This window comes from Anticarsia gemmatalis, chromosome 17 (genome assembly GCF_050436995.1).
Source record: "Anticarsia gemmatalis isolate Benzon Research Colony breed Stoneville strain chromosome 17, ilAntGemm2 primary, whole genome shotgun sequence".
Lineage (NCBI taxonomy): Eukaryota > Metazoa > Arthropoda > Insecta > Lepidoptera > Erebidae > Anticarsia > Anticarsia gemmatalis.
The window spans coordinates 3348594-3372136 of NC_134761.1; the positions used below are offsets into that span (position 1 = coordinate 3348594).

General features: G+C 36.3%; 2 protein-coding genes across 2 annotated transcripts; both read left to right on the forward strand.

Moving 5' to 3' along the window:
• The first annotated feature begins 207 nt into the window (after nt 1-207).
• On the forward strand, nt 208-20170 carry wech (tripartite motif containing 71 protein wech). Its single transcript, XM_076124933.1, has 2 exons — nt 208-561; nt 12261-20170. The coding sequence occupies exon 2, from the start codon at nt 12290-12292 to the stop codon at nt 14618-14620; it is 2331 nt and encodes a 776-aa protein (XP_075981048.1). The 5' UTR covers nt 208-561; nt 12261-12289; the 3' UTR covers nt 14621-20170.
• Nucleotides 20171-20368: 198 nt separating this feature from the next.
• On the forward strand, nt 20369-23428 carry LOC142980129 (uncharacterized). The gene is made up of 5 exons (XM_076125438.1): nt 20369-20552; nt 21088-21197; nt 21472-21617; nt 22053-22167; nt 23089-23428. The coding sequence occupies exons 1-5, from the start codon at nt 20444-20446 to the stop codon at nt 23236-23238; spliced, it is 630 nt and encodes a 209-aa protein (XP_075981553.1). The 5' UTR covers nt 20369-20443; the 3' UTR covers nt 23239-23428.
• Nucleotides 23429-23543: the final 115 nt, after the last annotated feature.

Genomic DNA, 23543 nt, shown 5'->3' on the forward strand with positions numbered 1-23543 from the left:
AATTATTTTGAAATAATTGTAAGATGTTTATTGGTTATCCAGCCAAATACAGTAATTAATAGCTTTCTTTTTACATAAATACGATTTTTATATTGGAAAGAATACCTACTTTAAAATAAACCAATCTTCTCACTAAATACTTGTCTATGAATTTGGTAGCATCTCTATTGTTGTCAACTTACCATAAACAAGTCAAATGACTTTTTTAAATCAATTGATCGTTCATTCACCGCTGATGTTTTTACGGTGTTATTTTATGATAATAAATAAATATAAACGATAATTGCGAAATATAAGCTATTGTGATGTTCAGCAGTATTCAAAATTAGTGCAATAAAATTATCGGAATCAATGCTGTACGCTAAAATATTGATTGCTAATGTAAAAGCTATCTTTGTGCAATCTACCTGCATCGTAGAAAATATTTTCGTGAATAATTATCTTTGACGGGACAAATAACATACGTTTTAAAGACAATGTTAAGTGTGTACGCATTTAATGCGTAGTACGTATGTTTACTTGTGATTCAGCAGTTCTCCCACAAGGACTGAAGATATTTTGGTAAGTATCGGTCGGCACGGTGATGAATCATTTTATCTCTGCGTGCATTCCCATTGTAAAGGTCCTGGATACGATGTTCACGATATAGCTAATTACATAGTGCATGCTTTTATTTTACTATACGTGCAATATATATCTTGTTACATGAATGAATCTATGTTAAAACTCTTTAAAAATTTATGATAAACAAGGCTTGGTAGGGTAGTGGCATCTATTTTTTCTTTCGTGATTTCTGCCGGTGGTCTACCCTGGACAGGTAAGAAAAGTAATAATTTAAATAATAGGGTGGGTAAGTAATTTAAAAATTCTATAGTGGAATAAAATATCGAATTTTCATACACATTATTATAGTTTTTAGATAGTGCAAAAGTTTTATTTCTGTAATACACATGTTCTTTTGTTGTAGTAGATAAAAGGTTACTCATAAAAAGATCCTATTGCTCTTGTTAAGGGAATTTTCTTGTAATTTGACCTCAGAAATTTTCCACTAACACAAAGGTCAAGGTAAAACAAAATGTGATGTTTATGCTTAGCTTCCATTTTTAAATAATGTAATGAACAAACAAGTCATCAAATTTAATCATCCACAGACATTATAATACTTTTAGCAACATTATTCTATTTTTAAATATGTATCATGGACAATGTTTACCTGTTTTTTTTAAATAATTAAATAAAAGGCACAGAGTGTAAATGTGTTTGAATATTTATATTTTTTATTTAGTAATAGGATTTTGCAATGATATCTTGCACAATATATACCTATTTAATGATCTCAGGTTGTTAAGGTGAGAGGTTGTTGACCTCTGATGCATGTCACTGCACAAATTTTTGGTCAATGATACCTCACTGCTATTTTATTGATGTGCCATTTAGTATTTTATTGTTGAATGTATTGAGCTGCTATTTGATTAAAGCAATATATTGTTTTGATTTCCCAACACATGTGTTGTAGGATTATATTGTAGATTGATAGTAGAAGTGCTTTGTTTGCTAAAGTATGTGATGCTTTGTACTTTCCATTGTGTTTTCTGCAATTGATGGTTGCATTGATGTAAAGTATTGATTACTAGAGGTAAATGTTTAAACTATACCTCACACCCTACTCTAGTTTTCTAAAAGTAAACTTTATTTATGTACAAAATTATTGAAATACTATGATGTCCAATAACACAAGATTAAAATAGACTTATGAAAATGTACCTACCGGGTCTATATCTTATGTCATAAAATATATTATATGCATTCACTATATATATACTAAAAATATTTCATAAAATTGTGATAACATGTTTTATGGAAACAGTCTCTCTTACTTACATAGTAAATGTTTAATTAATTTGCATTTATAATTGAGTGTACAAACCTAATTATAAAGTATAATTATTTATTTAAACAGTAAACAAAAGCATAAGATTCAGTTAGTTTAAAAATAATGTCTTTGGAACAGTTACAATTATATTTTCACAGACAATTTAGTAAGTAACTTACTGGCAGGTAATACAACAAATAAGAATGTAGATCTATATTTTTTTTAGATAAGTATGACTATTTACTGGGTAGTATATTTATGTTTGGAACACTGTTGTCATTGATTAGTTGCCATTATCCTTTGCAGAGGTCATAATGAACACAATTTTACTTTGAAAGCAAAGACTATTTAGCTTTAAGAGGTAAAAAGCAATGTTTTTTGCGACCAGCAATGTTATTAAACCATATTATTTTATCAAAGTTAGTTTTCTTACTCATACTTTAGCCTCTAATCTGTGCTACTGCCAACTAAAGTTAATACAAACTTAGTAGTTTTGGTGATAAACTTTGATAAACTGCCACAACAATGATGTCATTACAGTGTAATTGTTATGACGTCATAATCTCCACAGACTCGTAATTTTAATACATGCCAATTATGATTTTATGACTGGGAATGTTCCTTTGTTGCAGTACTGTTTTGATGAAAAGTGTTCAGTACAATCGTTATTTTTTTATTTGCGCTGTTTCTTGCATTACTTTAACGTATTACTATTGAGTATTTTGTCGAATAAGCGCTATTGTAAACGCTTTTTAGCAATAAAATATACTATTACTATTTTGTTGATCAATAAGAAACCTCCCCAGCATGTTTTCGAGTTCAAGGGGATGATTGAACCTTTGAAGTGTTGATTAAGGAAAACTATTGATTTCTGTAACAGTGGGGAACATATTTGTCGTAATCTCCAGTAAGGTAATCTTGGCGTTACCCTGTGGGGTCCGAGATCGCATGCGCCGAGCTCTGTTCGCCCCCTCGAAAGCGCTCCGCAATTATTTATATACAACTATACGTATACAATCATCCACAATATCTAGCCGATGCTTGGGTTCGTTCGTATAATTTGTATTACGTTTTCAACGTGGAATAAAGTTCGTGGTTGCGTAGTATCGCTGTCGAAATTCCGTTATAAGTTTGGATTATCAAAGGCTTCTTAGCTCACTAATATTTTGCGCGTAATTAGTTCACTAGGTTACCTGATTAGGGCTGTTACTTTCGTGTTCCGAGTCCTATAGTACCTGTGAACTTTGTCATTACTGAGGTTGTAGATTAATGTACGTGGATTACGGCGTAACGATTAGGTGATTACCTTGATGGTTGAATAGTCGTTTGTATAAATTCAAGCGCGAGCTTGTACGATCGATAATAAAACTTTTAGCTGTTGTTAAAGCTTAGGAAATACGAGCAGTGTAATCGCGTTAGACGTTGAAATAAACTAAACATAAACTTTGACGACTGAAGTACAAGAAATTCAAGATAATATTGAATTCGTCAAGTTATTCTATACTTTTACTCTCCGCCTTTGTTCGAAAGAAAACAATGAGTTAATCAGTAGCTACAACTGTGCCAGGGTGTTAAATATAAGAGTCCCCCAAATATAATACAATATAGTAAATAATCGACTAATATTTCTGACGAATACCGAACACCACTAATATCGCAAAGCCAAATTTCTTTTTAACAATGCCGGTCACGCATGTTGCTTGTGCGTTACTAATGTAACTGTTGACCCTTCCAATTAAGCTGAAAGCGGGTGTGGGCTCACAGAAATGTTCGTTGTACACAGAAACCTTACCTAGGGCTCAGAAACCTTAGTGGTTTGGCTTTTGTTAGCGATGTTTGGCTAAAAACGTGAGAGACTTCGCACTTGCGATGCCAATGGGCTTCCGCTGTTCGGAGCGGTAATCACTTAATCCTTTGCAATTAAATTCTGAGAATAAATCGTTGGTTAGGCTACGCTGCCAATGTTATCGTGTTCATATTATTGGATCTAAATCCTATTATTTACTGCGTATAATAAGAAAGTTCCTTAACCTTCTGAGAAATGCAAAGAAAGGTTAATCTACATCTTAGCAGTCTGTCGAGAATATCCCACTGCAAAGTCTAGATATATAATGCAATAATATTATTTATAAGTTCGTTTGCTATCTTTTATATAAAAGACGTTCGCAAGACGCGTCACAAGGAATCGTTTTACAATGCCCGGGGCTCTCCTCTATAACGTTCGATTTATCCTGCACCCTCTAACTGTGCCTATTTCCGGGATGAAAACCCTGCGTGCTATCCACTTAATTTCATCCAAACCCGTTCAGCGGTTACAGAGTGATTGAGTTACAAACATCAATTCAAACTTTCGTATTTAAGGCATTAGTAGGGTTAAGTATTGGGCAAAACGATTTTATTGACGGTATCTTCAACTGGACCCCAGAATTAGGTAAGGGATGCTTTCGTTTTGATTCGAAATTTCGTTGGTTCTTTGATCTAAATAAATAAGTAGGTATCTAAGTGATAGCGGGGGTAATTTTAAATAGTATCAATCATACACATGTGACGTCACACCCTGGAAAATACCCTCAAATTAGGTAGGAACGGGGCTCCTCGTTGTTGACGTCTTGAGAGATTAATTAATCTTTAGACTTTTAGGCACAGATTAGTATTAGTAATGTAAGCTAGCTTTAAAGTCTATTTTCTTCAGACAAGATAAAGTAATTTCCGTAACTTATGGGTTATGGAAAATTATATGTGCATTTGAATAAATTGACAAGATTCCTAAGTAAAGTTTATTCCTAGATTTCCACAACGAGTAAAAGAAGTCAAATAACTCGATAGAATCTCAGATAGCAAAAGAACACGAAGAAGAAATTTCAATATGGCGATTAATAAGTGCAGTCGGTCGTAGATCCCTGGACATTTTATCACAGAAATAGATAGAGCACGATGAATAAAGAGAGCTCTATTAAAATCAGTAGTCTCTACAAATAAAGATCATATAATATATTCATATATTGCTATTACATAACGATGAAGTTTTGTTACCCGGATGCTTGTCACTCACAGATCCGTAGTCGACCCTAATCAGGAAAGAACCTGCGTCATAAATACCTCTATTTGTTTCATAATGATTACATTCTTTATCTGTATTATCAATTGTTTTGAAGTTGTATGATTGCTGACGATGTTTCGGGGAACTATCGTGACTAAGTAGCCAGAAATAGGAATTAAAACTGGTATTTTTGCGTGGCTTCTAAATATAGTAAATCCATTTTTTTTACTGGAATTTGAAACTTATGTATTTGTTCCGTTAATCGATTACAATTAACTTATTCCAAGTACTTTCATAATTACCTCAGAATCCCTCTTTCATCCTACAGAACTTTTAGCTTTGATAATTCGCGAGGAACTCGAAATACATGAATTTATAATAGCTTTATAAACAACATTTCTTTTGACGGGGTCTTCAGTTTTACAATTTGGAATGCTATAGCGAGAGATTACGTATCCGCTCCGAAGTACGGAAGATTGTTTTAATTTAGGGGATGCCGGGGCGCTGCCGGATTTCCCGGAGATTTGGCGACTCCACTTTTATTATTGTTTTTGGTTTTATTTTTAGTTATTTCGAATTTCAGTAGACAATTTCTAAAAGCAGGGTAGCATGTAGCGCAGTTCAATTACGTAGCTATTGAAAAGATTGGTGATAATTTATAGAAGTCGCACCCCTTCGTGTGTCGTCGAGTACGTGAAGCCGAGCCGGCTGCCACAGACACCAGTGGCAATCGATATTGAGTCGCTTAAGCGCATAACATTGTCCCAATGGACTACGGAGAACCGCATTTGTAAAAAAAGGGAATATTTAGCTGGTGGAATCCTGTGTACGTATCTAAGAACAAAAAGTTTACCGACACAGAATTATTGATCTGTCGTGCTTCGTGACTCAATGGTGGGTATCTCCCAGAGGGCTGGCTCGTATCGGGATGAAAGTAGTCATATCGTATCCGGAGCAAGCTTCCGCTGTGTGAAGATTCGTCCTCATCTGTCTATCGGTTTATTTGTGTCTTGGAATGCAATATTTCCTTTAGAAAAAATAACAGGTGCTTAGCATTCGCGACGGGCTTGTAGACGACACAAATCTATGCGTAGCGATTGAAGTATAGTATGTTGTGTACTTTCTTTCTCATAAATAGATGCAAAAATTCCTAGTGTATTTTTGTCTCTGAACATGATTTGCATAAAAAGATGTACCATAGTATTGTTCGATTATTTTCATGATTAGTATCTTATGTCAATATCCTACGAAGCATTTAACATCCAAAATATTTTCTTATAATTGGTTTACCAATTTTGCAAGATTATCCTTAGAAACCGACAACCTTCACCTTTTAAAGGAAGGAATGGAAAAAATTGTTACAATACCGTTGAACTCGAGGTCTTTCATTGTTTGGTGAACTGTAAACAATTTTCTTGGGTTTCCTTTAGAAACTTTCAAAAGTTTTTTACTTGTTGTAGAAATAGGTCACAAGTATAATAGGAAAAGGAGAAAGCCAAGCAAGGCGAACTCTTTTGTGTAACCTAACGAGTTACGACCACTGTTTTTCTTGCGATACTTACTCGGACTTATGATTTTCGATCTAGCATTCATTTGTGGAATATACTTTTGGATTTCTGTATGTATTTACTTGGCTCTACATTTTGACGGTGACAACATTTGGGTGTCATTGACAGAAGCTTGTTTTAATGAAGCCTCAGGTTGTGTCTTTCAACTATCTTCGACTATTTATCTGAATTTTCAAAGGATAATTAGATATTTAGGTTTAAAATAGTTTATTGTAGCTTAGCATTTGCGTACTTTAGATTGTCAAGTAAAAATAACATGTCATATGGAACAAGTAACGCGATGTAATCTGAGAAATAAAAAATAATAAAATTCTTTAACCGATAGATACACTAGTCCCAAAAATTAAGGGATATAAAAAACAATCCAAATTTTTGGGTGATTTTCAGCAAGCTGTAACTCTGAGGAAAATGGTTGTACAGAAAAAATAAAAAAATCAAATTGTAGCTCCAAGTGTCTAGTTTTCAGATATGACCATGAAAATTTTTTGTCATGGCTAGGTCTGGAGAAATCCTACGAAAACTACCGAAAAAAAAATTTTCTATTTTTTTCCCGTCTAAAAAAAGGTCTACGGGCATCAAAAAATTTTTTTTGATTGTTTCGTTCAAAAGCTCTTTTAGAAAATTTAATCCTCTTTAATTTGCCGTATTCAAAAACCCTGTACGACGATTTGCCGCGGAGTTATCGTCAATCAAAGCAAAAAAGTTCTGTTTGACTTTGATATTCAATAATGCCGGAAATAATGATCGTACAGCAAATCAAAGAAGGGTTTTGAAAACTGCACAATATTCTCTATAAGAAAATGTAAACATCTTTGAGAAAAAAAATTTTTTTTGAATTGAAAACTCGGACTGAAAGAAAGACAAAAATTCGCAAAATTAAGGATATTTGGATAACTTGGTATAACTTTGGATAAAATGGATGAATGAAGGATATCGTCGGTAATTTTTCAACCTCAAAGTGTCCCCTAGAATCCCTCAAAAATTCAAAGCGCTGCGATTTTTTATTCATTGTGCCCCGAAGCTTCAAATTCTTTGTTTTTGCAAAAATCACCATTATGAGCAAATTTGTGCTTTTTATTCATTTTTTTAATAAAAAAATTTTTTTTCTCTCTAAAATCTTTATTTTTTGCTCTTAAAAAGCAAATCGCGTGCCTATGCTCATCCTCATCCTCATACTGCAGTTCGCACGCGAACTTTTCTCCGCGCAAACAACGTAACAACGCTTAATCATCCAGCTATGAGTCCTGATTTGAACCCAATTGCGCATGTTTGGGACATGTTTGGGCGTCCATTGTGGTGAGACAATCTTTTTAATCGAAAAAATAAAGATTTTAGAAAGAATTTTTTTTTTTATTAAAAATTGAATAAAAACCACAAAATTGCTCATAATGGTGATTTTTGCAAAAACAAAGAATTTGAAGCTTCGGGGCACAATGAAAAAAAAGTCGCAGCGCTTTGAATTTTTGAGGGATTCTAGGGGACACTTTAAGGTTGAAAAATTACCGACGATATCCTTCGTTCATCCATTTTATCCAAAGTTATACCAAGTTATCCAAATATCCTTAATTTTGCGAATTTTTGTCTTTCTTTCAGTCCGAGTTTTCAATTCAAAAATTTTTTTTTTCTCAAAGATGTTTACATTTTCTTATAGAGAATATTGTGCAGTTTTCAAAACCCTTCTTTGATTTCCTGTACGATTATTATTTCTGGCGTTATTGAATATCGAAGTCAAAAAGAACTTTTTTGCTTTGATTGACGATAACTCCGCGACAAATCGTCGTACAGGATTTTTGAATACGGCAAATTAAAGAAGATTAAATTTTCTAAAAGAGCTTTTGAACGAAACAGTCAAAAAAAATTTTTTGAAGCCCGTGGACCTTTTTTTAGACGGGAAAAAATTTGTAAATTTTTTTTTCGGTAGTTTTCGTAGGATTTCTCCAGACCTGGCCATGACAAAAAAATTTCATGGTCATATCTGAAAACTAGACACTTGGAGCTACAATTAGATTTTTTTATTTTTTCTGTACAACCATTTTCCTCAGAGTTACAGCTTGTTGAAAATCACCCAAAAATTTGGATTGTTTTTTGTATCCCTTAATTTTTGGGACTAGTTTATTTGCATTTTGTAATGTAAAAATAACTTCCATGGCGTTAATAGTCAGTTAATTACTTTGTTTATATCTTGTTCTGCATTTAACCCATGTTTATATAAAAAAGTGATTTCTTAGAATTTTAAATTGTTGATCCATCATGCATTTTAGTGCTTACGTAGCAACGTTCATTAGCCGTAATTATGATAAAAATTCTTGCCCGTAATTAAAACTCATATTTATTTGATGGGAGCAATTTTTACAAGAGTTTTTATTTGGAAAGCAAAATACTGTGTTTTAAATGAATACAGAAAATTGTTAATTCATCACCGAAAAAGGATATTTTAACAATTTATTTTAGAGAAAGGTACAACAAAGCGGAACTGCGGAAGTTTGAACAAAACTCTTAAAAACAAAACCTAACCAAAGAGTAGATGACAATAGTTTAGAGACAAAGAGTTTTGTTGGATAGTAATACTTATTATTATGTATTCATTTGTGTAATGTTCAATGAAACTTAGTGGAGAGTCGTCGGCGACGTAGCCGCGCACAACTGGTCCGCCATTCAGGTAGATTTCTCCAACTTAGCACAGAGGTGCTCAACATTTTACATTGCGAGCATTACGACATTTTATACTCGCTTCTGAATTATTTGAAAAATGTAAAGCATCAGAAACCTTTTGATCTTTAATAGAGACACACACATATTTGAAAATAAAATAAGAAAAAAAAAACAAGTTTAATATTTTCTTTATTGTCTGTAAAAATAATGCATTATTAAATCATCTTACCACTTGGTATTGATTGACTGTTAGCTAAGCTAATTAAATTTATTTAAAAGCATAATACTCGTAGCAACCTAAAGCGTATTTTTATCAGTGACGTCAACACAAATTAACTGGATACGAATTCTTTCTAGGCAACTTTTAGCGAGCTGTTAAGGGATTATTCGTCGTTTTTAGACACTCTCCTCTCTCCGTCTCCTTCCGGAATAACACACAGGGATTGGCCTTAATTCCACTTTATTGTAGAGATTAATATTTCTTTTGAACCTTAAAACTTTCAATTTTAATAGTTTAAAATAGAGAAATGCCATCACACTAGCCACTAACAGTACAGTTGACGTTGTCACAATTTTACAAGAAAAAGAATCGTAGCGACAATGTTGAGTGCCACTGCTGCGACTAGGAAGGGCGGGTGCGGTGCACCGTCGATACATGCGACCTGCGCAAACCTATTGTTTCTACACATACCCCAACAAAAAACACATCAGCTTTAACTTTTTCTACTCATAATGTACAAAGAACCTTACCTGCGCTAAGTACAGAGATAAAACTACCTCCATTTTCCATAGATTCTTTTCTCTTTTCACCTGTACTTATTTTATTACGGCCAGTTGTTATTGTACTTGTTGATTACTTAGGTTTTATGCGCAGGTAAATGCCCGGTGTTTAATTGCTTTCTCATTGTTACTGCGATTTCAGATATCAATGGTCGATTTTGTTGTGCGATGCTGATTTCTCAGAGAATGTTATCATTGATATCGAGAACAATGTTAGGAAAGTTAATTGAGTGGCCTGTAATTGTAGCCTAGGTTGACTATTCCCATTAACAACGCTTCAGATTTGCGTGTCATGTTTCTAAGTGCCGTAAAGCATTCTTTACAGATATGGTTAATAAAGGCAGTTTGTCCGCTATTCTAAGCCTAGCAACTACTAATCTGGTAGAGATTGGGAGTGTGCTAAATAACTATCGCAACTTAATTTACTTAGATATAATTCGATGCAAAAATTGTTTACACGTTGTACCAAAACGAACAGCGGAAAGTTTATGAGCATTGTTGACAAAATTCTCCAAATTAAGATAAAATCACAAACAATACATAAACTATTTGTCATTAAAAGCGAAAATAAAATAACAATGGCATTCTTGGTAGCAACATAATTAGTATGTTTACGTTCTTGGTTTGCTTCAAATTTATTGAGTCTAAGGAGAGCTGCTTTTAGCTTTATTACGTCTTTATCCTGCCCTTCTACAATATTGCCCGTGAAAATATCTTACCCCTTTGCACCCCAAAGGGACGAATGTAGATCCCTTCTGCGCGGATATCTACATTTCACCATTCCTTTCCCTGCCGAGTATAATATGTATTTAAATTCTCGTTCATGAATTCTAGTTTGAGGTATGTTTCTCATGGCCGCACTCTCTGGTAACGCAATTGATGGTGTTACGAGTGCTGGTAGATTGCAAGCGCAAGCATAAATGTTCTAGATACTGTATAGCCTATCTAATTTTACAAAGTCGTTTGTCGACGGAACCGTTGCCAGAGAATTTGAGTTCTCTTTGGGTGTAATGAGCGTGTAATATATCGTTTCTAATCAAATTATGCCGGTTCGGTCTAAAATTGGAAGTTTCAGAAACGTTGCTATCGTTATATTATTATAGGATTTTTATCCGCGGTTTCGCTCTTCGTGGGACGTAAGGGCAGCTAGGGAAAGCATCGATTTTCGGCACCCTACGTGCTAGGGTACGCGGGGGCGCGGCAAGATGGCCGCCTGGGGTCTCGCCCGGACCTGCCTCACGCGCATTCGCCTCCCAAGGTCACAAACGCATGTGTTGCCACCGCTGCGCCTCCCGAAATACAAAATCTCTAGTAGGAAATAGTTTCTGTCCCTGTCTTTTCTATGATATCTAGCAGTTGTCTCTCTCTAACATCCGTCCGTGCCCAAACTGGTGGGTTGTTCTATTCGATAATGATAGATACATTTAGGGTTGATGACAGCTATTACTTCAATTGTCTCTATAATAATACCTCGATGTATTACAACGATATTCCACACATATAATATTTGAAATATTTCCTGGAATAGTCTTCTGTCAGAATCATTTTAATCATCAACATTACACATCCAGAGTATTCAACTTAAAAGCAAGGATCAGGTCAAATCTCGAACACTTGCAAATTCTCTTTCAAATTATCTATGCTCTTTGCCAACCCTAATCATAGCAAACCTCCTTATCTAAATTATGGAAAATTTTGGAATGCGTCAGGGTCCCTATCGCACCCTCGTGTATAAAGTGTTGCTATCTCTTTCACTCACTACCTACAATATCACAAGGGGTAGTGGTAGGGAGCGCACAAAAGATTTTGGGATGGATTTTTTTTCGCAAACTGCACCATATGAAAAGATTCAGTGCAACCATCAGTTGATCACAGAAGCATCGGTGGGGCGCGCTTCAGCGTCCATTTTGTTATTATTTCATTTATTTATTTTATGTAATTCTCAGTTGTTGTGAATTAGTAATAGTGACGACAGTTGTGCTTATTTACGTTTGTGATTTATACGGATATTATGTTTTTGGTGTTATTTTATGTGAGTAATTAGCCATTTAAAATTATTTGAGGCAAAAAGGCAGCGTCTTTATATACATTTGTAGATATTTTACGAATATTTCGCGATATAACTTTGAAAAGGATTTCTTTTAAACAATATTTGACAAATTATATTATTGCGTATTATTTTATTCTGGCTAGAAATCCCCTGACATGTGGTGTTGAGTGTACACAACTTTATAGCTTACGATCCATTTGTCCGCCACTTCACCTCCCAGACTCTGAATCGATCATGAATTATTAATACCTCCCAGTGTTTTATAAAAATAACACCGCGTTTGTTTGTTTGTTACAGTTCTAATGACGTAGCGATCGCGTCGAAGAATGACGTCGTTCGCAAATCTGACGCAGTCGCTTACATCGACCCTACCGTCGACATCGGCGTCGGGCGCCGGGGGCGCTAACCACGGCGCCAACGATCCCGAGGACCCGCTCGCCATGACGCACATCCTGTGCAACCTCCTCGAGAACATGAACAAGCCTTCCGGACCGTCGGCCTCCTCCTCCTCCACCATGCCGTACGACATCTGGGCGATACCGTCGAGCAGCTCGCTCCAGAACCCTATCGGGCCGATAGGTCGTGAGTACAGCGTCACCTCTAATAACAACCATCAGCATCAATCCAAAGAAGACAACTCGAGCGGATCGCCCGGCACCTCCTCGTCGGTGTCCATCACCTGCTTCCGCTGCGAGGAACGCACGCCGACGACGCGCTGCCTCGAGTGCAACGATCTATTTTGTCACGAGTGCTGTCACAAAGTTACATCTGACTGCCAGCTGAGAGAGCACACGCTGCTCCCCATACACCAGATATCACCGATAGGCGCCAGACCTAACTCTGTCAACAATGAGAAGGAAATTATGTTTTGTGAAATACACGGAGATCCAGTTAGATATTATTGTGACGCATGTATCGTGTTCATTTGTCAGGAGTGCACTTTATGGGTACACAAAGATCACAACTACTCGCCCATTAAAGGTGCCCTTGACATGTGTCGTATCGGTGTGTTCAGAGCGATAGAGGACACCAAGACGGGTACTAAAGCCATTAAAACTGCAATAGATCGCGCCGTGGCACTTTCGAAGGCTTACGAGAAAGAAACGGCCGAGGCGAATATGAAGATCAGGAAGGCGATGCGGTGTTACGCGCAAGCTATCGAAGATCGTGAAAAATATTTGTTAGATAAAGTGGAAAAAATGCGTCAAGCTAAAATGAACGAATTGACGGACCATATGAATACGCTTAGAGGTATATTGGCCGGATTAGCACACACAAATGAAACTTTAGTACGTAGTATGGATTCTGAGGGAATTGATTTGTTTATGGCTAAAGAAAAAGGTAGAGCTCAAGTAGATTACTTCTCTTGCATGTTTAAAAACATGTACATAACCGAGGAAAGAATCATGTTCATACCTCCCAATTATGATTTAGTCGATCAGCTGAAGCGTCAGTGTGACGTCCAGTCGGCGGCGGCAAATGCTTTACATTCTCTTAATTCTAGTTCACTACAGCGTCAGTCGCTGTTGTCACTGCAGTCGCTGCAGTCTCAGACTTTCCCTCACATGAGTTACAACATGTCAGGCGCAAGCAGTCTGCGTTCTCTACCTGATTACACTAGTTCACACACGAGGTCTACTAACTACTATGACCACAGTATTTCATCGAGCATAGCCATGGACTCGAATCCCTCGCGTGGGATAGGGCAAGCCATACCCGGATATTGGATGTCCGTTACAGTCAGGCCAACTAGAAGCCCCGTTCCCGGAGTCCCGATGTTCTCTTTTGCTCGCGAGGGACAAGACGAAGGTCAGGTATCCAGACCTTGGGGTCTTTGTGTAGATAGAGAAGGAAATATAATAGTTGCCGATAGAAGAAACAATCGCATTCAAATATTTACCAGTAGAGGTGAATTCAAAACAATGTTCGGTTCCAAAGGCACCGGGCCTGGAGAATTTGACCTTCCCGCGGGAATTACTACAGACACTTACGGTAGAATTATAGTTATTGACAAAGATAATCATAGAGTTCAAATTTTCACTACTTCGGGCAATTTTATTCTCAAGTTTGGTTCTTTTGGCAAAGAGTGTGGCCAATTCCAATATCCGTGGGATGTTGCTGTCAACACACTAGGGAACATAGTAGTCACAGACACGCGCAATCATCGCATCCAGCTGTTTACCAGTGACGGCACTTATATTACTAAGTACGTATTTGAAGGCGCTAATCCGGCCAAAATGCTTAAAGGACCTACGACTCCTAGGGGAGTGTGTTTCACAACATCAGGCAACATTATAGTGTCGGATTTTGAGAACCATCGTCTGTTAATGGTGGACCCAACTTTATCCAAAGTGTTGCACTGTGTCGGTCGTGAAGGTTCTGGAATCGGCGAGCTGAATCGTCCCTCAGGTATAGTGACTGACGACGACGGTCGGATTATAGTGGCCGATTCCAAGAACCATCGTGTGTTAGTGTTTACTTCTGAACTGCGTATATTGTGGGCCGTGGACCTCAAGAGTCCGGGCCTGGACGATAAAGATCGGCCGAGTGACGTGGCGCTCACGCCGGAGGGGTACTTGGTCGTGCTGTTCGAGACCCTGCCCGACACCGCCCGCGACATCTCCTCCCACGGCAAGCAATACATCAAAGTATATTAAATAATTAATTATTCTAATATTAAGGCAAACTAAGTTCGTGGACCTAAGGTCCGCCGTATTTTATTTTGTTTCGTTTATTTGTGATTTATTTGACAATGTGCCAATTTTATTATTAACTTTTGGAAAGATTCAATCGAGCATAGCTTGCATGAGGAGCGTGCGCTTGCCCATCGCCTGAGCGAACTGCGAGTGACGCCGCGGTGATGTGCAAGCGCTGTTCTTCATAAGTCCTGATTAGTTTTTCGTTACCAGTAACAATTTGATTTTCGTTTCCGTATTTGACTAGTCTCTAAGGACCAAACTTTGTTTGCAGTGTAATTTACGATATAACGTAGCCGCAATTATATATAGCTGTCAATAGTATCTGTATAACTTTAGCGCAACACCAAACTCATAGACGGTGCACTAATATTTAATGTCGATTACTTATACATAATAGAATAAATAATATACTGTCCGGTCCGATCCCCAGCGATTTATCGCAAATATAATCGAATATAGAAAGTCGTAAAGATAAACTATTATAGACGATCACAATGTGATGTAAAAGATGTTTTTATGTGAGATAAATTAAAGGATAACTTGAAAAGTATTTTTCCAAAATGTTACATTTTTGCGTTTTTTAACTTGGTTAATTCATTAATTAATGCAGACGTTGATATGTATTTTTATGATAAGTTATTATTTGCATAATGATTTAGGTGCATATGATATTTTTATTGTAGTTATGTATGCGCGGCGCCGGTGCCCTGTCCCCTCCCCGTGACGCTGCGAGGGGCACATGCACAAGCGCGCGCGCACCACTAGACTATGTTCGTATTAGTTGACTTCTTATCGCTCGACGGCTTCTATCTGTTTCGCTCGCGGCTTGATACGATGGGATGTGAATGAGTATGGATAAGCAAATAATCAATGCAATAAAACTTTAAGACTGACTTTAGAAGACTGTCTTAAACGTTGATGTCGAGGCGCCGGCCGGCGGCGGCGGCCCGCGGTCTTCTCACGCGATTCTAACCAAAATTTTAGTATTATTGTAACACTTGGGCAAATATACGAACGTATCCCGTTTGGTCTCTGATGATTTTTCGTCGTATTTGCTTGAGACGTGATATTTTTATTTTCTTACGTAAAATGTGAAAGATTTTTTTTTATTATTATTTCGTAATTAGTAATCGTGTCGCAAATTATGTCACTGCCGGCTTGATCGGATTTAGTAAAATTGTAATGTAATGAAGTGAGTGAGTGATGACGATGTGGCGAAGTATTTATATGTATTGTTTACTGTATGACATGATGACAGTCGTGTGTGCGTCGACTCGTAGTGGCAGACTGTCAGCTCTGTCAGTAGTGTCAGTAGTGTCGGTAGCGCCGCGCGTGGAGCGTACACATGGTGTCGTGTACGTGCACGGTGCACGGTGTAGTCGCGAGCGCGGCGAGTGCGGCGAGCGCGACAGCTCCTCGCACTTCCCTCCTCGATTAGTTAATTCATAGGTAATAAACTAAATTTAATTTTCAATTACTTATAATTCGCGTGGTTTATACGAAATTTTTCGTTTTAGTTCAAATATATATAGTGAAATTCTTTTTCTTTTGGAAAAATAAATTATAAATCAATATATTTTTCAAAGTGTATGTTATAGATATAAAATACTATGTGTTCAGTCAGTATGTGTTCACTTGATATAATTATCTCTTAGGTACCTAAATAATTTAAAGTTAAGTTTAGTTGCATGCGAGGCATTATATGTATCGACACTTTGGATAAAGTATCATTAGACTTGTGTGTACTCCTCCCGGCATGGTTTTCAAAATCCGCATTATTGAATTTATGTTATTGTTATGACCTAGTCGTATTTAACGCAGTCTCATCAAACTATAGAACCTAGTAACCTAATGTTTATGCAGCTTCAAACTTGCAAATGGTCCGCGCTCCTCCGCGCTGTTCTTGTTGAAATGTAGTTAGAGAATTAAACACAATTTGTATGAAAACCATGTATATAGAGTTCGGGAAATCTATTGTATAATATCTAATATCGTAATCGTTAGCTAAGTAGGGGAAAACGTTTGTTCGCGATTTAATCATGTACGTTAATAAGCTGCTCTCGGGTCGAGGCATCCGATGTTTAATTCCGCGCGTCCCTCCCGCACCTCCAGGCGAGTTACCTTTGAGCCTGTTTGCTTTTTCGGAGGAGCCTCGAAATGAGCAACAACTTGTATGAAACAAGATGGTGTGAGCAGTATCTCTCACCGCCTCTGATCTCGGTTTCATTGTGGACTTTTCCTCGGCTCAGCGTTAGGTTTGCGTATTATAATATTACGGCTTCTTAGATGTCAATAAATTTAGATAACTAAACTTATAGTAAATTAAATAAATTAGGTTCTTATGTATTGTAGGGGTCTCCGGGAGCGAGCTGTACTTGGCGCTGTACTATTTGGTAGTTATTATCGTAAATTGTATTTGGCAGTTAGTTGTAAGTCGGGCCAGCGCTCACAAAGCCTCGGTTGTGTTGCAGACAGCTCGGACTTGTAATCCCATTATTGCTTCAATATGGGCACTTAATTCAATTCTTATGCTCCTATTTTGTAGCGTGTAAATTTAGCGCAAGCACAGTTTGTCCGGAGAGCCTTGTAATCACTTCGGCGGTAATATTTAGCTCGTATATATTGCGTAATCAACGCTACACTTTCTCCCAATAAACTAAAGCATAATATACTTGGTAACTTACGATACGGTTAGACATAAATTTTCACGTTTGTACTTAGGTTAAATTAGCGTAGGACTTCTAAACGTTACGTGGTATTCCTATAGCGTATACTGCTGTATACATAAGTCGCTTCAAACAAAAATTTTCTAGAAACGGAGTGGACAGTAGGCGTAGTTAAGGTACTGATTATTATAGATAACGTTGACTGGAATATGAGTCTGAAATTAATTACTTAAGATGGGAAAATTATTGTTTGAAGTCAGCTACGTGTAGCACACGACATGGGTAGATGAAAACGATAGATACCTTTTATTTATTCGTGATTTATAAACGCTAACGAAAGGTACGGTTTTCGCAAATATATAACGCACTTACTCCCTTTATGATATGCGATATAATGTAACACAATTGATTGCGTCGGCACCGCCTCAAGCCTTGTCTAATAAAAAAGTGCTTCTGCAAGAACCCGGAAAATCCACCATGTGGAACTTCTTGGAATCGGTGTCGCAGCATTTTCATCTTAATAATATAATACATATAATAATTCATATAATGCACGTCGCCTCATACATATATAGAGAATACATAGTGATTGAATGCTAAGTAGAAGTGCAACACGGCATCACGCTGCGTTCGACGTGTTTACGTGTGGCACAGTATAGTACAGTATAGCACGGTACCTAGCACTTAACGTAACTTAAGAGTGAATAACGTGTGAATTGTTTATCTTAATAAAATTAACGATATATTGTATGACAGCGCTAGTTAAAATAGTCGAAGCGAAAACCGTGCCAAGTATGTGCGTTCTAGGTAGGTTCGTGCAGTCTTGCGTCTCAACGGTGTTGACGAATTCCGCATATGAATTAATATTTAAATATTTATCTTTTCCAGTAAATAAGTCATGGAATTTAACGTTTACTTTTGTTCAGTGCCATTATTAAAGTATTACGTTATTTTTAAAATAATGTGTTGCATGAAATGCATTTTGTTTATCATATTATACTTCCAAAATTATTTTTCTTCAGATCAACGTACAGTATGTTTTTTAGCCGACAACGAATCTCATAATTTTAGTGAAAACTGATTCTATTGTCGTTGGAAACTACAAACGGATTTGCAAAGCAAATTCTCTCCATCCTGCGTCTTGAGCATTCTTAGAGTGCTATCGGTAGATCGAAATAAGAATGGCCATTCGAGTGTCGTCTCGATGTTCTTACAACAAGCTTGACAGATAGCCCTCGACTCTCTGAGCAAGTGTCACGTCACAATCCTGGCTCCGATGTATAACTTGAAAGTTACCCTTGTATCAACAGCGAGTTAGAACACTTGCTCGGAGGTCGAGTGTGGTACCATCGAGACCTCACGTCGTAATTGTAGAGAGCTGAAAGCTGCTGAAACATTACTTAATTTTTATTATAACTGCATTTAATTTTGATATGATTTGGTTATGTTTATTTAAAATTATTTTGTTGCTCGAAAATCTTTGCGGATGTTTCTAAAGTGCGTTTACTTTTTCGTATATTTTAATAATAAACCTCATAGAAAACTGCGCCTCGGTCATATAAATATTGGTGAAAATTCGTAGAACGTAGAAGAATTTGTACCATTCAAGTCATAGATGAGTTGAAGCGCAGTAGAAGTAAATGCACTTTAGATACGTTCACAGAATGAAAGATATATTTTGTCGTAAAGCGATGCGTAATTTGTGAGATCTGCTAGTTGCTAGCAGTAAAATTGTGGTTTTGTGATAAATACAATAAAATTGAGAACTAAATAATATTCGAAACTTAATGATAATTTTTGTACAAGTTTTTGATGTTTATCACGTCGATTATAAACAAGTATTGGAAACATTTCAGCAGTGAGGTACTTGAGATATTGTAGGTCACAATGTTGTGTGAATTTGTGTGAGCGAAGTGAGACGCAACACTTATCTACATAATAATGATACAATTATGAGATTTTAGCGAATGTATTGAGCCATTTTTGTGCTATTTTTGTAATTTCGATTAGTGCTTGTGTTGTGTTGTAGTTTTAGCGTATGTTTGTTCATTCATGCTCCCTGCGAGTATCTGCTCCGGATACTGTGGACTTGACTTGAAGACGTAGTTGTATCTGACCGTGACGTGTGTGGTGTCGTGTAGTGTCGCGAGCGCAGGGAGGATGAATGCTATTGTCAATATCAATGTGTATCAAATAAGTAGTATTTTTGTACATGAGCGTGGCCGGGCGTCGGGACGAGGCTTCCACCCGCCCTAACCCCCTGCCAGGCTAATTTGTGTTCATGTAAACCACTTCTACCTCAATTTTTGTATAAATAATAATTTTAAGACTGAAGTAATTAATTCAAGTAATTGATGTAGGAACGTGGTGTAACCATTGCGCAACAAGTCTGTTGTCTACTATTTAATGTAATATATTAGTTTGTCTAGCGTGTAACTAATGATGGAAGCGTCCAGCCTTTGTCTGATCGTAGTTTCTGTTGTGTTCGGCCCGGGCCGCGTCTCTAACTCTTTTCATATATCATATTATTGCAATCCAGCTTACATAGTACATATATTCACTTGATAGCGCGAGTGGACAACAGCCTTTTTCATTTATGTATCTTGTGTTACTCGTCTGAATCAGTAAATGTTTATGAGACTGAAAATTTTATAAAATGTTCCTATATTTTAATTTAGAATAATTTACTGCCTACCTGTATTTCATTTACATTATTTTTACCTTGTCGGTAATCATTGCATTGATTCTTATAATCTTATCAATTTATGTACGACGCTATATAATGTCAAATTTTTGAAATTTTTAAATGAATTTTGTATGAGAAATTAATCAAGTGATTGATAGAAAATGGTCTTTTATTTCGACATCCATCACCTTTTTCATTTTCAGGCATACACGCGTTTACCTTATATTACAACCTGTTAAAATTCACAAAAGTAGATCTTTTGATATTATCAACTCTACCAGTGTTAAACCTATTGCAAAAATGTGTATTTTGTTTTAGTTTTCTACAGCAATTGGAATGTAATGTCAGGTAAACGTCAAAGTTTGTTTATATTTTGAAATATTGCAAATAAACAATCAAATAATTTTGCAAAATATCTAAATACACGGGATGGGTTCACATCTGAGTACGTTTTTTTCTGGCATTGGAAGATTCTTCGAGTATCCAGTGAAAAGAAAACCTATCTGCTTTTACCGACAAGAAGATTTTACCGCTACAGGTAACGAAATAACAAAGAAACGAATGCATTCCGACCTGTATTGTAAAAAATACATAAACCAGCCTTCGTAAATAGCTCAATTACACCTAATTTCGGGTTCCAATCCCGGTTTTGAGGTCACTTGTTTAAACAAAATGGACGACTTTAAGTTAGTATGAATGGAAAGATTCGATGCCGAGAAATCTTAGCAAATTACTTAATGTGGGTAGAGTCAGCAAAATAAAAGCGTGGAAGACATACCTGATGTATCAACTGTATAAAAAAAATAAAAAAGTCTTTTCTTATTATATATGAACTTTTAATATAATCTTTTCTCTACACAAAAAAGCTCGATATTTGGGTACCTCACGAGGTCACTGAAAGAAACCTATACTCATTTGTGATTCTTGAAGCCAAAGACATTTTATTACAAGTTCATAGATACTATAATGCGAAAACACTTTTTCCCCGACCTAGTATAACAGCTGCTCGCACTAAAATGTAGAGACTAGTTCTGAAAAGAATAAGGTAAAGCTCTTCATTTCTCCGACCGTAGGTGAACCTAACAAAAAGTTACCAGAAATACAGAAGATGTCAATGACCGAGTACGACAAATTAGTCGATTTGTTTTACACGAGACTTGCTGAACAAAGGCAGTATAACCAAGTAAGTTGTAATTACATATTTTACTCAAGGAATTTAATTTTATCCGTAGACCTTCCTTTCGTGAACAGAAAGTTATCTCATGAACTGGTTAGTGTAGAACTAGAATCTAAAAAAATATTTGGGTGCAGTTTTACAAAGCTCCCTTAGACTTGCTGGCTTGCTACAATTCGAGCCTGGCTCAATATGGTTAGATTACTAATATGTACCTATTTGCTAGATCCTTATCAAAATTTTTATTCGCAGTTAAATCATGTTAATTGTTTTACTATGTTAGGAGATGAAGGAGAAAGATCGCAGATGGAGCATGCAGAAGATGGTGAAACGGTTTCCGGGTTGGAACGAAGTGGCCATCGCCAATCTGCACAGTTTGTTCCTATTGTTCGACAACCAGTCCAACGGCATGCTTAGCTTTGATGACTTGTTAGTAACTTGATGATTTAAAATAAGTTATAATGATGACTAGCACAATAGCGTTCCTTTAATAAAATAGTATGTTTCTAATAAAATTGGCTATATAAACCATTTGCGTGCGCATCGGCGCCGATTTAATTTGGAGTCGAAGTGGTCGCCATGGCCGAAATCTGTCGGATTGAAACTCTCTGTGAATTCATTGTATAAACATCAAATTTACCTTTAGAATAGATAGTAAGTAGGCATTAACTTTAGAGTACATAATTATTGTGAGGGTAGGTAGGTACTTGCGGAATAATATCCTACTTTGGTAAAATTAGTCGAAATAATCACGGATTCTATAAAGTTCTTCTTATTGAGTGGTGATAACGATGATAGAACACTGAAAGTAATCTATTAATCTGAAATGGAATGTAAATCTCGAACGTTTATTTCGTCTTTAAGTGGTGCAGTGTTAGAGAGCTTGGGAGACGAGACTTCCATGGATGTCCGCAAAGAGAAGTTCAACGCGGCTGACACTGACAATGATGGCTGGATTACTTATGACGAATTCTTGTCCGTAAGTTTATAACTTCTATTTATTTAGGTTATTCTTAAGAAAAGTTTTAAAGCTGAAGGTGTTGTTTATGACTTTTTGGACTAAGTTATTTTCCGTACCAGTAAATATTTACACGGGTAGTTCATTAATTTCTAGTTAGCAGTGTTGAGCTATTATAATGTTACAAAACTAGATTAAAATTAATGTCTCTGATTATTATTTATATGCGCCATCGTACGAAATACCGCAATGATTTAAGTGCTTTTGATTAAGTGCTAACAAGAGGCTTTCTCTTATCAGTTCCTAGTACTTAAGCTTTAAATATTTCGTTGATTTTATCATAAATCTAAACGCGGAACTCTCTCCTAATTTAATGGCTCGCATTTGATACGTTTAAGAAGTTGATGGTGACCAGTTATTGCAATGATTGATAGGACAACCACAGTAGCAAATTGATAGTAATCTATCATGCATTCGAAGTATCAGATTATGTTAATATATCTTTAAACAAATTGGTTTTTCATTCATCATTGGAAATCAATAAGTATTTATCCATTTATTAAAGTTGAAATTTACCACCTTTTATGTTAGATATCTATCAAGTCAATTTGTGCTATAGAATAAAATTTCCATTTTTGATAGAGAACCCACAAACGTTACAAAAAATGTAGGGTTTGTTTTTGATTGATTTGATTTAACAACGGTCATTTTAAACGCAGTACATAACAAAAAAAAGCAACTTCTGACTGAAATTGAAAAAGAAAACTCTTAAATTGTGTAGTAAGAAGTAAAGCAAGTGCAAGCAAAGTTTTTTATAGACGTTGATTGTGATTCTTACAATCACAATCAACGTCTATAAAAAAACGCCACTTCCTACGATGGACGTCAACCTTGATAGATTTGTATACAATTTCTATAGCAATAATATTTTGTTTTGTCAAGCTGGTGTACAACTTCCACCCTCAAGAGGCGACGGATGATGGTAGTATAGAAGTGTCAGGCCTTGCCGCGATGGTGAACGAAGTGGCTGAGAACATTCAGTTCGTCAGCAACCTCACTGTTGGCGAACAACTCGAATATGGACTGTTCTGAATTAAATAATTTATAGCTAATGACTTAGTTTCATATGTAACTAGAGTATTGTGTGATGTGTCTCATTTTTTGGAACAACAACATTTTCATTACCTTACCTTTAATCATCCGGTAAGATAGGCTGATCATCTTTGCCACATAATACAGTCGATGCAGTCGCCTATAGAATCAAACACAGGCGGCAGATAGACTTGGGACTTATACCAGATTTGTTGGATTTTCAATAGAGTTCTGGTAATGTCATTAATAGATTTTTGGAAATTCGATGTCGTTGAATTTCCGAAAGGTTCTGTATGGTTGTACCT

Bases quoted from the DNA above. Each gene is read 5' to 3' on its own strand.
- wech (XM_076124933.1), top strand. From the start codon at position 12,290: ATGACGTCGTTCGCAAATCTGACGCAGTCGCTTACATCGACCCTACCG.
- LOC142980129 (XM_076125438.1), top strand. From the start codon at position 20,444: ATGGGTTCACATCTGAGTACGTTTTTTTCTGGCATTGGAAGATTCTTC. The intron at 21,618-22,052 runs GTTAGTAACTTG...TTCGTCTTTAAG, and splicing joins ATGCTTAGCTTTGATGACTT to TGGTGCAGTGTTAGAGAGCT. The intron at 22,168-23,088 runs GTAAGTTTATAA...TGTTTTGTCAAG, and splicing joins CTTATGACGAATTCTTGTCC to CTGGTGTACAACTTCCACCC.